Consider the following 16,019-nt stretch of genomic DNA (forward strand, 5'->3'; position numbering starts at 1 on the left):
TTTATGTTTCAAACAGAGATGGCGATAGAGAGGCAAAAGTTCAGAACTGCAGCTTTAAAAATCTCTTCAGATGCAAAAAAGATACATCTCATGATAGACTCATAAAAGGAATATATAAAATGTAAATAAATAAATAAATATATAAAAAGTCAACTCCAAGCCGATAGCAGTTCTGACCTCAGTTCTGTATTGGAGAATGGCAATAAAGTTGACTGGAGTGTAGTGAACTTGGCCTCTGTGAGGACTGTGAGTTTGAGTTTGGAGCTCTTGAAGGTAGCACAGTGGGACAGTACTTTGTACAGTGTTACATAACACTGCTGCTGCATGTTAGTTTGCTGACAAGAGTTTGCTGAGAAGAGTGGAAGCACAACCAAAACTCTGGTAAGTCCATCTGTTTCCACTAATTTCAGTATCTGCGATCTCCAAATTGATGTCACATCTTATAGAAGTTCTCTTGCATGTACTGATTAACTTAAAAAATGAGTTTCAGTTTATGTCCTGCAGATTTCGAGGAAAATAATGGGCTGTCACATGTCAGAGTAGAAACCATGTAATTCTACAATGCTGGTTTTGTTGGAACCAGCTGGTTTTATCAAATATTATTTAATATCGAGACTGTATTGTTTTGCATTAACCAGCATAATGCATGATGTTTGTAAACTATGACACCAGGGTTGAACCAGAACAGAACTAAACAGCATGGGTCATGTAGACCTTTTTTTTTAGATGTATATTATTATTATTATTATTATTATTATTATTATTGTTGTTGTTGTTGCAACAGCAGCAACTGTAGCATATGGTGTTTAAAATGTCAAGCAGTTGGTCTGTGTTCTGGTTGTGTGACATTACATAAAACATATTTGTAACAAATTCCGTGCATTTTAAGACGTCTTGCACAAATGCGGTGACCTTGTAGAAGTTGATTCAATTCCAACTCCAGTGCCTCTAAAAGACAGACATATTAATCAGATATATAACCTGAAAAAAAAAAAGCATTTAGTATTTTTCACCCCTCATGAGAAATCTAATTTAAGGGGATTTTAAAATTATATTGCCTACTTATTTTAGATGTCAAAAAGACAGAATAACTAAGAGCCCTTCACTTTTCTGTGATTGTACCTCAAAAAACAATACTGTTTTAACTGTCAGCAACCTGCAACTGGCCATCTGGTATTTTTGTGTATTATCAGCTTATTTAGTTGATGTGAGGGAAGTCTACCACCTGTGAACATGGCAGGAGTTTTATTCTACAGTACCGCCTGTATGTACTTTCCTCTAGCAAGGAATCAGTGGTGGAGTTGTGGGGCCAAAAACAGAAAAACTGCGGAAATGGTTGAAGAAGACTTTCAGCATCGTAAAGTGGCTGACATCACCAGTCATACTGACTACTGATAACCCTCGACTGATATTAGTCTGAAACAGATTGTTTTTAATCTGTGTAGTTAAAGAAGTAAAGTTGAAAATGTTAAAGTTAAGAATATACACGTTCTAGCAATGTGGTTATCTTTGGGTTTGGGTTCTTTAACCTTAACAGATCCATATATGCAAAATAGTATTTTGGAGACTTAATATTAAATAAATATCTATCAATTTTATACAGCAATTAAATCAGTCTTGCCTGCCTTGTGCCAAACTTAGTCAGAGAGAGTCGTGTCCTCAGACCCATGGTAGGCCTCTAAGTGCCTCCTATCCACCCTGTTGGACAGACCCTTAAAGGTGCCAAAATGTCCCTGTCCTAAGCAGCAAAGAGTCCAGGAGCGCACATCCCTGAAGTGTAAAGTCTGACAATTAAACATTTTATGGATTAAATCTTTGCACATTGGACAGCAACTACATCAGATCAGTGGGTCCTGATGACAGTGTCACTGGGATATAAATTTCAGTTCTGACACCAGGTCCCCAACCATTTCAAGGCTTTGTCAGTATCAGACTCCAACAAAATGATTGCATTGATCCAAGAAGTTCATTTTCTTTTTGGACAGAGCTGTCCAAAAAAAAGGTAGACCCCACAGTTCACACCTTCCAATGAAGGACATGGAGAGATTCCATCCAAAAATTAGATTTTTAGTTGAACCAGTTCTTAAAGACCGTCCCTTTTTGGATGAGTTGGCTGTCAGATGTAGTACAAGACTGATTCAGTGGACTTGCTAAGCACTTCATTTCATGCACCCATTGCCTCAGAACAGAGATGTTTTTATGGTTTAGCCTTCCAAAGTTTTACTTATCTGCCAATGACAAGTAAACTGATTGTGGTTCTCCCTGGCAGAGCCAAACAGTCTACTGGAACAGGATGTGTTGGCCCACAACTGGCCTCAGCGTCTATCACATGCTTTTGCTCCTCTACCACCGCTTCTTCCAAAATTGTACAGAATTCAGCAACTAGGCCACATAGTCCTCCTCCTGATCCTGAGATAGCTGGCAAGACCTTGATTTCTACTGTTGCTTTTTGCTAGTCCCTGGTGGCTTTCTCACCATCTGCTGTTCCAAATGGATGGAGAAGTTTGGCACCCTCAGCCAGCCAACCACTTCTGCCTATAGGTCCAGCCCCTTGGAACGAAGCGTGAATTGAGCAAGCAGACAGGTGTTGTATGCCCTTAAGTGGAAGCAGTTACACGAATTGTGTGTACCATTGGCCAGATCCAGCGTGGCCGCCATTTTAGGGCACCATTAAACCATAGACGCATAAACCTCTCTGAGGGCTCATAAACTTATTGTAATCTCTGTTCATCACAGTAGCTGACTGTGGAATCTCGTTATAAATAATATGAATAAATTTTTAAAATTTAGCCTTTTTGAAGAAAATAACTGTCAAAATTGTTTTTATATGCTGCTGAAAAGTATAATTTTTTACTGAGTTTTCTAAATAAAATGTAATATTTCTATTTATACAGAAGGCTAGGGCTAGTATTGACACAAATGGAAGTCAAAAAGCATGGTGGCTTTTCTAATTGTAACAACAGATCTTTATCACCTATGTGTATGTAAACATGTGTGTAAATACCTTTGGATGACCTCAGTTAATACTGAAAGTTACTTTCAGAATGTTTATGTGATATTGTCTCTTTGCAGCCATGCGTGTAGCGATCATCGGAGCTGGGGTTATCGGCCTTTCCACAGCCCAGAGTATTTACGAGCATTACCATGACAAAATCAGTCCCTTGAATATAGATGTCTACGCAGACGTCTTTACTCCTTTGACCACCAGCGATGGAGCAGCAGGACTGTGGCAACCGTACCTCTATGATAAGGGCAACATCCACGAAACGTAAGGGCAGAGATGAGTGGATCTGGGTCAAATTCCAGTCACAGGGGGCCAAACACACAGCTACTGCTTAGCTAGATATCTAATTACCTTAATAGAAATTATAAAGGTCATCAAACGCTGCTTATTTGTCCTGAGGATGGTTTTTCAGACAAAGATTAAGCCTGGTCTTGGAACAAGGATAGTCATTCCTTGGTGGATTTGCTAGTGTGCTTAGGATCATTATCCTGTTGAAAGGTCCTTTCAGTTCACCTTCAACTTTTGGACAGATGGCCTCGTATTATCTTCAAGCACTCTTTGATATGATGCAGAATTCATAGTTGAATCAATGAATGCAAGTTGTCCAGTTCCTGAGGCAGCGAAGCAACACCAAACCATAACATTTCCACCATCATGCTTCAGAGTTGGTATGAGGTGCTTCTCCTGAAAAGCTGTCTTTGGTCTGCGCCAAATATGTCTGCTGTTACTGTGGCCAAACAACTCTATCTTTGATTCAAGAACATTATTCCAAAAACCTGGTCTTTGCCTATGTGCTCGTTGGCAAACTGTAGTCTTGCAAAGACTTTTTCCTGGCTCGCCTCCCTTGCAGGTCAAATTTGTGCAATCTCTTTCTGATTGTAGAAGCATGCACTTTGACACCAACAGTTGTAAGACTTACTAGCAGATCCTGTGATTAAATTTATTTTGGAGTTCTTGGAGACTTCTTTTTGCATCAGACGGTCTGCTCTTGGGCTGAATTTGATGGGACGGACAGTCCTGGACAAATTGGCAGTCATTTGAAATCTGCACCATTCGTAGATTGTTTTCCTTACAGTGGAATAATGTATTTCAAATCATTTGGAGATCATTTTAAATCCCTTGCCAGACTCATAGGCATCCAGAACCTTTTTTCTGAAGGCCTTACAGAACTCTTTAGATCTTGGCATGATGACACCACATACCTCAATAGCAAAGGGAATGCCAGACACTAGATATGAGAGGGGTTCAGTCAGGTTCTACATATGTAATTAGTGAAAATGAATGACATTGATTGTTGTATGTGATAGAATTAATGAATAAAAATGTTACTTAATTATTATTTTTTAAATTCTGCACTGCTTAGATTCTTTGTCTGTATGTGATTGGTTATAAGCGGTGCAGCCGCTTGATGCCGGTTTTTTTCATTCCTTTTCCAGAAAATGGAACAAAGAAACATTTGATTACCTTCTGAGTTTCCTCAGTTCTCCCGAATCTGTTACAATGGGAATATTCCTGCAGTCTGGCTACAACCTGTGCACCCAGCATGCCCCGGTAAAAATTACTTTCTTGTGTTTTTGAAGGTTTGTTTTTGACATATATACAGTAGTTCCTTTAGAAGAATAAATCTCAGCTATAGGAATACAATTCAAACTGAACACCAACCCCCCCCCTTCCCCATTGATATACAGAGTAGTTCATATTCTTCTTTTCAGCAGATTTACTTTGAAATTAAACGGTTTATAATGTTAAACGGTTTATAAATGTTAAAATGATAAGCGGCTATAATGTTAGCTGGAGAATGGCAGCATTAATTTAAAGGTATTTATATCCTGTACATTGGATGACTCATGCAGCACTCACTGGTACTTTTATATCAGGGGACCGAAATTGGTTGGACAAATTAACATTAAAATTTATGTTTACTTAACTTAATTAACATAAAAAATTTGCTAGGTTAAAAATACACTGTAATTAATCAGTTCATCCAGCATCCATATGTACACTACCAATCAAAAGTTTGGACACAGCTACTAGTAGAAGGCTTTTCTTTTCTTTTCTTTTCTTTATTTTTACTATATATTTTCTGCTATTTCAGAATAATAATGAAAACATTAACATGTTAAGAAACAAAATATGAACGGGTGTCCCTTTTCATATGTTCATAGTTACAATTAATGTTAGTGGAACAAGTTAGTTCCTGTTATATTGTAGTAGCTACAAACTGTCATTTCCTCACCAGTTTTTTCCCCTCTTACTTAAAGTTTATAAGACAAATGAAACACAGCTTTATATTTTTCAGAAAACAGGAAAGCCCTCCATCCTGAAGACTTTCCCATGTTACAAAACCTAAAGTTACACCTTTTCCTCTGACTGTTACAAAGAGCTAACACTCCTTCCAAAAATGATTCCTTAGAGGCAGCTTCATTATCGATTATATACTTTTCTTAGTTAAATAAAATGTTTTAAATCTGGATATTAGGTTTAGATAATGTGGCACCTCAGCCATACAAGTCCCTGTTACCATAGAAACGGTAACATATTAGAACGAGTGCATTAATATAAACCTGTGATTTGTATTGTAGGTAGAACTAAAGTCAGAGCTGCTGATATAAAAAAAAAATTATCTCCTTCTGCCCAATCAGAAATGAGAATTTAACAGTACAAGTGGTATCTTATTTGGAATACTTTATTACAAAGTATTTCATATTTTAAATTCTTTGGGAAGTGCAGTCATGAGGGTGTACATGTGGAACCGATTTTCAGTTGTTTATATAAATGTGGGTCACAGCTGTCTGTTTTCGGAGCACTCACTAGTGATATTTAAATTCATACCTCTAGTCTTAACCAGATGCCACGTGAACCTTTCTGGCAAGCTTGCTTAATTTTTTTAAAAAAAAAAGAATAGTGCACCTCATAGTCATAACCTATTTGCGTTTTTATCTGTTAAGAACACGTCATCTGTTTATTCCGAAAAACTGTATTTGTATTCAGTTAAATCCCTACTACATACAGTATCTCACAAAAGTGAGTACACCCCTCACATTTTTGTAAATATTTGATTGTATCTTTTAATGTGACAACACTGAAGAAATGACACTTTGCTACAATGTAAAGTAGTGAGTGTACAGCTTGTGTAACAGTGTAAATTTGCTGTCCCCTTAAAATAACTCAACACACAGCTATTAATGTCTAAACACTGGCAACAAAAGTGAGTACACCCCTAAGTGAAAATGTCCAAATTGGGCCCAATTAGCCATTTTCCCTCCCCGGTATCATGTGACTTGTTAGTGTTACAAGGTCTCAGGTGTGAATGGGGAGCAGGTGTGTTAAATTTGGTGTCATCGCTCTCATACTCCCTCATACTAGTCACTGGAAGTTCAACATGGCACCTCATAGCAAAGAACTCTCTGAGGATCTGAAAAAAAGAATTCTTGCTCTACATAAAGATGGCCTAGGCTATAAGAAGATTGCCAAGACCCTGACACTGAGCTGCAGCACAGTGGCCAAGACCATACACCGGTTTAACAGGACAGGTTAAACTCAGAACAGGCCTCGCCATGGTCGACCAAAGAAGTTGAGTGTACGTGCTCAGCATCATATCCAGAGGTTGTCTTTGGGAAATAGATGTATGAGTGCTGCCAGCATTGCTGCAGAGGTTGAAGGGGTGGGGGGTCAGCCTGTCAGTGCTCAGAGCATACGCCGCACACTGCATCAAATTGGTCTGCATGCCTGTCGTCCCAGAAGGAAGCCTCTTCTAAAGATGATGCACAAGAAAGCCCGCAAACAAACAGTTTGCTGAAGACAAGCAGACTAAGGACATGGATTACTGGAACCATGTCCTGTGGTCTGATGAGACCAAGATAAACTTATTTGGTTCAGATGGTGTCAAGCGTGTGTGGCGGCAACCAGGTGAGGAGTACAAAGACAAGTGTGTCTTGCCTACAGTCAAGCATGGTGGTGGGAGTGTCATGGTCTGGGGCTGCATGAGTGCTGCCGGCAATGGGGAGCTACAGTTATTGAGGGAACCATGAATGACAACATGTACTGTGACATACTGAAGCAGAGCATGATCCTCTCCCTTCGGAGACTGGGCCGCAGGGCAGTATTCCAGCATGATAACGACCATTGCCTTGCTAAAGAAGCTGAGGGTGAAGGTGATGGACTGGCCAAGCATATCTCCAGACCTAAACCCTATTGAGCATCTGTGGAGCATCCTCAAACGGAAGGTGGAGGAGCACAAGGCGTCTAACATCCACCAGCACCGTGATGTTGTCATGAAAGAGTGGAAGAGGACTCCAGTGGCAACCTGTGAAGCTCTGGTGAACTCCATGCCCTAGAGGGTTAAGGCAGTGCTGGAAAATAATGGTGGCCACACAAAATATTGACACTTTGGGCCCAATTTGGAAATTTTCAGTAAGGGGTGTACTCACTTTTGTTGCCAGAGGTTTAGACATTAATGGCTGTGTGTTGAGTTATTTTGAGGGGACAGCAAATTTACACTGTTATACAAGCTGTACACTCACTACTTTACATTGTAGCAGAGTGTCATTTCTTCAGTGTTGTCACATGAAAAGATATAATCAAATATTTACAAAAATATGAGGGGTGTACTCACTTTTGTGAGATACCGTATATACTGTATAGCAAAGTGATTTCTGTTCAGCTTCATTGTCCTTGTTTAATTTTAACAGGAGAACAGGAACAACAAAAATTGTATCATAGTCCAATGACTTCCCCCACACTATGTCAGAAGTGAGATTTGATCATTTGAGGAAAATGACTTCAATGTCGTCTCTTTCTCTGCAGGAGCCATCGTTTAAAGATATTGTGTTGGGTTTTCGGGAACTCACCCAGCGTGAACTTGATATGTTTCCTGGATACAGGTACACACAGTTAAATCAACTAACATTAGCATTATATTAAGACATTATGATAACAGAATAAACACTGTAACATTTAATCCTGGAAACTTTATTCTGGATAATCATTTTGATTACCACCATTGGTGGTGGTGGTGTAATGGTGTGAGGAATGCTTTCTTTGTTTTCGTTTCTTAGCATTTTATTATTGTTAAACATTTAGTAAAAATGTAAAACATTTGTCTAAAAATGTATTTTTATTTGGTCCGTATACTTGAGGGTTAAAACTGCAGCCTTCACAGCTCTTCAGTTTTCTGTGTAATTATTTACTTTTATGGTAGTAAAGCTGTGGCTGTTTTTATTCTGCTCTGGCAAATGGTCTAATTCAGTCTGCCTATGATTATAGTCTTAGATAATTATTCAGAATATCATTACTTAAAGGTCAATACATGAAGCTTTGAATGTGTATATGTAGCTGTTTTCCCTGCTCAGGTTTCACTGTTTTCTTTATTGTTATGTTGTTCTCAGTTTGGGTTGGTTTAACACTGCTATAATGCTGGAAGGGAAGACGTATCTGCCCTGGCTCATGAACTGGTGAGAGCTCAGGCTTTATCTCAGTGCTGTTCAAACAAAATTTATCCTGTATAAAAAAAAAAAGTTTATTTGTCCCCTTGATCAATGTTTTACCAGGTTGACACCAGTGTTCACTTTTTATTCACCTAGCTAAGCAAAAACAGTGAGTGCAGTTAATAAGTGAGGAGTAAAACACAATGAGTCATCAATGTGACTGGCTCCTAACCTAAAACTCGTAAGAAAAGTCGAACAAACAAGGGGTAATTTTATTGGATTTTAATAGCCATTCTTTTCCTTTACTCAGGTTGGCAAAAAGAGGCGTGACATTTCACCACAGAAAGATCCATTCATTTCAAGAGGTCAGGCTAATTTTGTGATTATAGCATATACACAGTAGATACTTAAAATTGTTTAAATTGCCGTTTTATGTATTCACTTAAATATGACTAGTATGAGTCGATATACAGTAAGATAATGCATTAGACCAATTTCCAATTAAGGAACTTTCTCTCAGTTCTGCCATTGTTTTACACTGATCCTTTTCAGTATTCTGTCCTTTGTGTTTAAAGTACTATCTTTAACAAATCCTGTATAGTAACTTTGCCATCAAGACATACATCAAAATCTCCTGTCTGCCTAAAAGTCGATCAAGAACTGTTTTTATTTAATCGCTCATCAAAAACCGTTACTGAGTTCACTCATCCTCACACTATTTGCTTCATCTGATTTGAGAAATGTCATTTATGAATAAATTTTTAAAGCTGAGGAAGTAAAACAGTTTCTTTTGGTTCTGGACTCAGACAACATTGTTAACATTTGTCGCATGTTGTAGCTGGCAGAGAGTGGAGCGGACATTGTCGTCAACTGCTCAGGCGTTCGATCAGGTGACCTCCAACCTGATCCTGAGCTCACTCCAGGCAGAGGACAGATCATCAAGGTCAGAGATCAAAGGTCAACCAGTTACTCATAGCCAAAATGAGAACACTGATATAATCCGGAGTGCCATGATTTAAAAATGTGGTTCCATCTGCCTTTACCTGTTCTGCTTCATTAGGTCGATGCTCCTTGGATAAAGCACTTTATTCTGACACACAATTTCACATCAGGCGTTTACAGTTCACCGTACATCATCCCAGGGTGAGTTTTCTTGATGGCTTAATAAAACTAGGGGTCTAAAATATTAATGTAGATAATGCATAATGTACTGATTTTTTTTTTTTGCATAATTCTGAGCATATTATTATTAACCAACTCCACGTTTCCCAAGCTGTTCACACGTCTCTTGACACAAACATGTAATGGTGCTAGCTTTCCTCTAATGGAGAACTTGTGTCTCTCATAACAAAATGTCCTATAACCACAAACAACTGATTGTGTTATAGTAGGTGCCCTGTCAAATACACCAAAATGTATGTTGTCTACAGCAAAACTAAATAAAATGTTTAAAAAAAATTATAATTTATTTAATCTATGTCTTCTGAGCATATTTTCTCTTTGCATGTCTAATGAGTCCCTAACATGTAGCCTAGTCTACATTTACTCCAATCATATCCGAGTGGATATCTCCTAAAATACATCTACTAATTAATGCTTTTAAAATTCGAGACTTATCATTTTGCTAATGTCCAATAAAATAATACTTGTATACAATGTAAACAATTTGTGTATATATATTCGTCACTTGGCAGATACCTGTATTCAGAGTTGAGTTACTCATTGAGGATTTAATACTAAAATTGCACAATTGAACATATTTCTTGCAAGATATAAGCTTGAGCTAGGCCCTATATTAAGTTCAGTGCCACTGTCTGACAGTCTGATATATAAACTATACACAATAAATATATAAATATTGGAATTTTAAGTTAGTCTTGGACTGTAAATACATTTTTAAAAAATTCTGGAATGCATTTGAGGCCAATGTTTAATACATAAATACGATAAATACTAATACTACATGTTTTTTATATGGAAGAAATATATATATATATAATATATATCCTCCTGCACACATTACAGTTTCATGACCACGATTTATCATCTCTTGGCTTTGTTAAGTTGCATGCATGAGTAACTGTTGGAGCATTATATAATAAAATAACATAAATAGCAAAATAATAGGATGTGCTGGATCAAGTGCTATTTTATAAGCTTCTGAATAACGAGAGTGGAAGCCATATTATTAAATCAAGTTTGTAGTGATTAATGTGATAAATAAACAACTAGGACTATGTCTGGAATCCACTGCAAACAAGAAGTTGTTAATTAGAACATGCTAACCAAGTTAAACATAATGGAGTATGCAAACATTTGTAAATTGGATGGTGTTACTGGTTTGAAAACTGTTTTTTGTCTTTTCGTTGCTTCATTATTTCTGCACTGAAGTCAGACTTCAGTGATCTTTTTCCAATGGAGAACCTATTTTTATTTATTTATTTTTTTAATGATCAAGACCTGTCATGTATGAGCAGAAATGGAACAAGTGTTGTTTACTTGTGTAAACACATTTTTTGTGTACCTGAATTGTTTAGTTCTGCAGAACTGGCTTAGTTTGCATAGAGATCTGATCAAACTAGATTATGCTTGGACCCGTACCAAGTATAACTCTTTCTGGTATTGAACACTAACCTCACGGACCCAACCCAGCAATACTACATTGATTTGAATATAAGCCTGTTCTGCTTCTTCAGGAGTCGTCTAGTGACAGTTGGGGGAATTTTCCAAGTGGGAAACTGGACTGAACAGAACAATTCCATCGACCACAAAGGCATTTGGGAGAGAGCCTGTGCATTGGAGCCAAGCTTAAAAGTAAGATAATTATATTATGCTAATGTGTTCTGCCCTTCAGTCCACCCATGCAGTTGATCCATCCATCACAATCCATAAAATCTAATCCACTCCCATTTATCCATCTAGGGATTCAGCAACTAATCGACAAATTTGCTACAATTCAATAATTAAAATAGCAGCCAGTGAATTTTATTATAGATTAGTTGGTCTGTCTTTGAAGCATGTTGTGTGGCATTTTATTTATGTTTAATCTATTTGAATAAATTTGCTTATAAGTGGTTAAACTGCATCAACTGGAGGGGCAGTGGTGGCTTGGGGAGGGGCAGTGGTGGCTTGGGGAGGGGCAGTTAAGGCTCTGGGTTACTGATCGGAAGGTCAGGGGTTCAAGCCCCAGCACAGACAAGCTGCCACTGTTGGGCCCTTGAGCAACAGGCCCTTAACCCTCTCTGCTCCAGGGGCGTTGTATCATGGCTGACCCTGTGCTCTGACCCCAACTTCCTGACATGCTGGGGTATGCGAAGAAAAGAATTTCACTGTGTTGTAATGTATATCTGATCAATAAAGACTCATTATCATTATTTTATGTTGATAAAAGCTGCATCCTTTCATTTTCTTAATATAACCAGTATCTTTTGAACATACGTTGTATGTCATCATACAAGTCATCAAGTCACCATCCTGCTTTTGGTTCCCATCGAATGAGCGTCTGATTCCATCATTATAAACTAAGAATCAACCCCAAAGGTTTTGAGTCAATTCCACACATGTGAAATGATTTGCCTTGTGCAAATACACCAGTGGATATTGGCCTTTAATTTGAATTTGATTGGAAATTGTACAAACCAGGTTTTGAAATGCAGGAAAGACTCTCTCTCAGACTTTCTTTTGTACCATTGATGCAAAAAAATGTGCAGAAGCATTTTTAAAAAAAGTCTAGAATACAGTGACCTTATGTTTGTTTTGGTGTTTGGTTTGAAAGAAAGTTATCACAGATTGTCTGATAAATGTCAGTAATATTGTATTGTAGTTAGTGACTTAGAATTTCTGTACTAGTATTAGTTGATTCATTGAAATGCTAGGAGGAAAAAAAAGTACTATATATTTTTTGGTATTTGGTGTCTTTTTATTTTTAAATAATCCAAACAATTGTTTATTCAAGAAAAATAATCCACAAATTATTAAGATTGATTATCAACATAGTCGTTAGTTGCCCTATATCCATCCTTTTAAATCCCATTACAGATCCATATATCTCATTCCATACTTTTTATTTCATTGATAAGTTGTAGTGTTTAAATTTAGAATTGTGTCTGGTAAGGATGAGTTTTTTTTTCTTTTTTAAACAGTTTTTAACAGTAACTGAATTAGATGCTCTAAATGACTAACTTCCATCCATTCATCCATTTTCTGTACTGCTTATCCTACACAGGGTCATGGGGGAGCCTGGAGCCTATTCCGGGTGACTCGGGACACAAGGCAGGGGACACCCAGGATGGGGTACCAACCCATCGCTGAGTGACTAACTTTTTTAAATAAATTTCATAAAGTGAGATGAATCCTGAGGTTAATAGCATCAGATACAAGACGTTAACAGGAATATCCTCATTAGACTTTCTTGACTTAACTTGCTTCCAATTCTTGTTGAAATCTTTCCAGGTTTCTCATGAACTCAAATATGTTCCAGTTCATTCAAATTCGGTCCAACTTGCATTGTGATCTACTCAAATAGTCGGACCAGTTTGAATAATAATATCAGGTTTGAATAATAAATGGATGAGGACATTTGTGTATGTTTTCCTTCTGTCAGCATGCTCGCATAGTGGAGGACTGGACGGGTCTCAGACCTGTACGCAGTAAAGTCAGGCTGGAGAGAGAGACCATCCAATCTGGACCCAGTGTGACTGAGGTGAGCTTCTGTAGCACAGCCGCACACTAACTAGCACACCCGAGATGCAGAAGTAGTGAAATGTAATTGAATTTATTTTGGGCTGTTCCAGAAACTCTTGTCATTCATTATCAGAGCTTTTTTCCAGTTTGCTTCAGCCCATAGGTTTGAGACATGAACTTACTTCTTTTTAACAGAAAAGGTATGACTCCAGATTTTGTCACCTTAAATACCTTGACCAAGGGTGGGATAAAAAAAAAAAAAAAAATGTTCCAATATTTTCCTGCTCTGTTTTAAACTGTATTATAACACAGGGCTACTGAATTCAGATTAATCAGAAGGTGTTGATTTATTCTCTGTAGCAGCAGCTCTGACAGTACGTAGTCCCGGCTGTAGTCCAGATCACAGTTTTATATTAATACACTCATTCTAATACGTCTCTGTTTCTTTAGTAACAGCTCGCTCCACATAACCTAAGGCAAATAACAAAAGGACACAAAAATGTTATTTAACAAAGAAAAATATATTCATTTGTGTGTCATTTTCTGTAAAGCGTTTATTTAATTGTTTTTTTTTTTTTAATGGAAGGGGTGTCTAATGTCAGTGCTATGCAACAGTCCAGATATTTTCTGCTACAGGAAAGTCTTCAGGACAGAAAGAGTTTGCTCTTTCTGTTTTGTTTTGTTTTTCTGTATGATGATGAGCTGTGTATTATTGACTCAGAGAGAGAAAAATAGTGAGACTAGTGAGGGAACAAATGTTCATAGCTACCATAATGTAAGTTATAACAGGAACTAACCTGGCTCACGGACAGTCATTAAATGCAACTATAAATGGATAAAAAGTACGATGTGGTGTTGTTCATTAATAACTTGTTGGCAAAGTGGTGTGATATAAGCGGAATAAAACACTTTTGGACATGATGTTATAGGAAAAATAATCATGCTTGTTGTGGTAAAAGTGAATCCACTGTTACCACCACATGGATGATTATTATTTCTGTAATAGCATATCGCAACATGTTTTACAAACATTCTCTTATAATAAAAAAAACCAAGATGAGTAAAATCTATAAGCCCCTAATCAATCATATCATGTTAGCATGTAAAACTGTAATACATTATGCCAGAAATATCTTTGCAATATGTTGTCCAGTAAATATTAGAAGCACAAGTAGTGAAACTGAGTTAATACTGGCTCTGATAATGTTACTTAAACAGGCAACACAATGTGTATTATGTTTTCCCTTGTCTACTCAACCAGGTAATCCATAACTACGGTCATGGGGGCTACGGGCTGACGATCCATCGTGGCTGTGCTGAAGAAGCTGCCCGTCTTTTTGGCGAGATCTTGCAGCAGCAAGCCAAAGCTAAATCTCGACTCTAATTCAACTGTTATATAAAAGATATTACTCGCCTGTTCGAACTAATTCATCCATAAACAATGATCCATATCAGTCTGTAATTTAAATGTAAATCTGCTAGTGGAAATTCATAAATCAGCAGCGGTAGCAGAAATACAAAAATATCATTTTAAAAGATTGTTTAACTCAGTTTATACCAATCCTATCCAATGATTAACCAAAGGAAACAAACAAACAAAACTCTAATAATGCAATAAATAGAATTACACACCGTTTTTTAAATTTTTTTTTCCATTTGAAATTTAGTTTATTGTAGATACACATGTGGAGCCAGTGTGGCGTAGGATATCTGCACACACACAGACACTAAACTCAGCACTAAATCGCAAAGGCAGGCATGTAGGAGAGAGACCTTGCGCCGGGTGAACGCACACAGGACTTCACTGTGCACCAAAGCCGGGTGTAAACCCATCAGATATCATTTCGATGAGGTGATTTAAACGAATCATTAATAAATCATAAATGCAATCGCTGTACAGGTAAGAAGTGAAAAGCGGTCATTGTAAAGCTTAGTTACATATGTAACAAACCCAAAGTCTCTTTGCAAAATACAGTACAATATACCGACAGTAGATATAACGAGAAAGCTAAAACTGTTGAGCATTTTAATGTAATATTTAGCAAAAAAAAAAAACACCCCAAAACAATCAAAACAAACCGATTTATTTTTCCTCCCAAGACAAGCCAAGTTTGATGAGTGACATTTACCACTGTTAATAAATGATCATAAAACAAATGTTATTTAGTTGTGTTTAGACTGTATTTGTATGATGCGTGTTCAGTTGCCAGATTGAGGTCTTAACTGTATTGAAGAACATTTGAGAAAGGCAGGCTTTCGATATAGCAGTGAGTGTGTTCATATCTAATACATTATTGACGTGATGGGGAGTGGCGGTCTGCTAAACGGGAATGTGTTTGGACTCGCTAAATGCCAGCAAATGACATTTAGAGAAACGCTCATGTGACGTGGTGGTTAAAAATAACAGCTTTGCTGTGCACAACACATTTTCATTCCACACAATTATTGGTGGTGAATGAGGCCCCCCTGCCCCCCCCTTGCTGTCTGTTACATCACCACTGAAAGACTTGATTTTGTAGTAAAATAAACTCACAAATTCCTTCTTAACTGTTCTAAAAGCATTTCACTTTCATTAATCTTAACACACACACAGGCACATGCCACGTTAATCCACTGCTTTTTTCTGCCACTAAACTCCATAATGGAGATCACCAGCTTCCGTCTCACTAGTTTTCATGTCCCTCAAATTGCTGACGCTGTTTGGAACCTGCAGCACATCATTCATTTATATACCAATCTCTTTTTTTTCCACCCAGTAACACACTTACACACATGACTCATTTATATACACTACCATGTTGGAGGTGAATAAAAATGATTTAGTTATTTTATGGAGTTTTCCTTTTAAAAGCCAAAAACAAAATATACTATTTTACCTGTTGACCCAGTTATAATCAGTCAGCCAA

The 16,019-nt window shown here is 37.4% G+C and overlaps 1 protein-coding gene across 1 annotated transcript; it reads left to right on the forward strand.

The window, feature by feature from the left end:
* The first annotated feature begins 234 nt into the window (after positions 1–234).
* Positions 235–15,273, forward strand: LOC128599261 (D-amino-acid oxidase). Its single transcript, XM_053610771.1, has 11 exons — positions 235–381; positions 3,073–3,268; positions 4,441–4,555; positions 7,811–7,887; positions 8,392–8,457; positions 8,741–8,795; positions 9,269–9,373; positions 9,491–9,573; positions 11,127–11,244; positions 13,034–13,132; positions 14,375–15,273. The coding sequence occupies exons 2-11, from the start codon at positions 3,075–3,077 to the stop codon at positions 14,495–14,497; spliced, it is 1,035 nt and encodes a 344-aa protein (XP_053466746.1). The 5' UTR covers positions 235–381; positions 3,073–3,074; the 3' UTR covers positions 14,498–15,273.
* The last annotated feature ends 746 nt before the right edge of the window (positions 15,274–16,019 follow it).

Source organism: Ictalurus furcatus, chromosome 22 (assembly GCF_023375685.1).
Source record: "Ictalurus furcatus strain D&B chromosome 22, Billie_1.0, whole genome shotgun sequence".
In the NCBI taxonomy this organism is placed as follows: domain Eukaryota; kingdom Metazoa; phylum Chordata; class Actinopteri; order Siluriformes; family Ictaluridae; genus Ictalurus; species Ictalurus furcatus.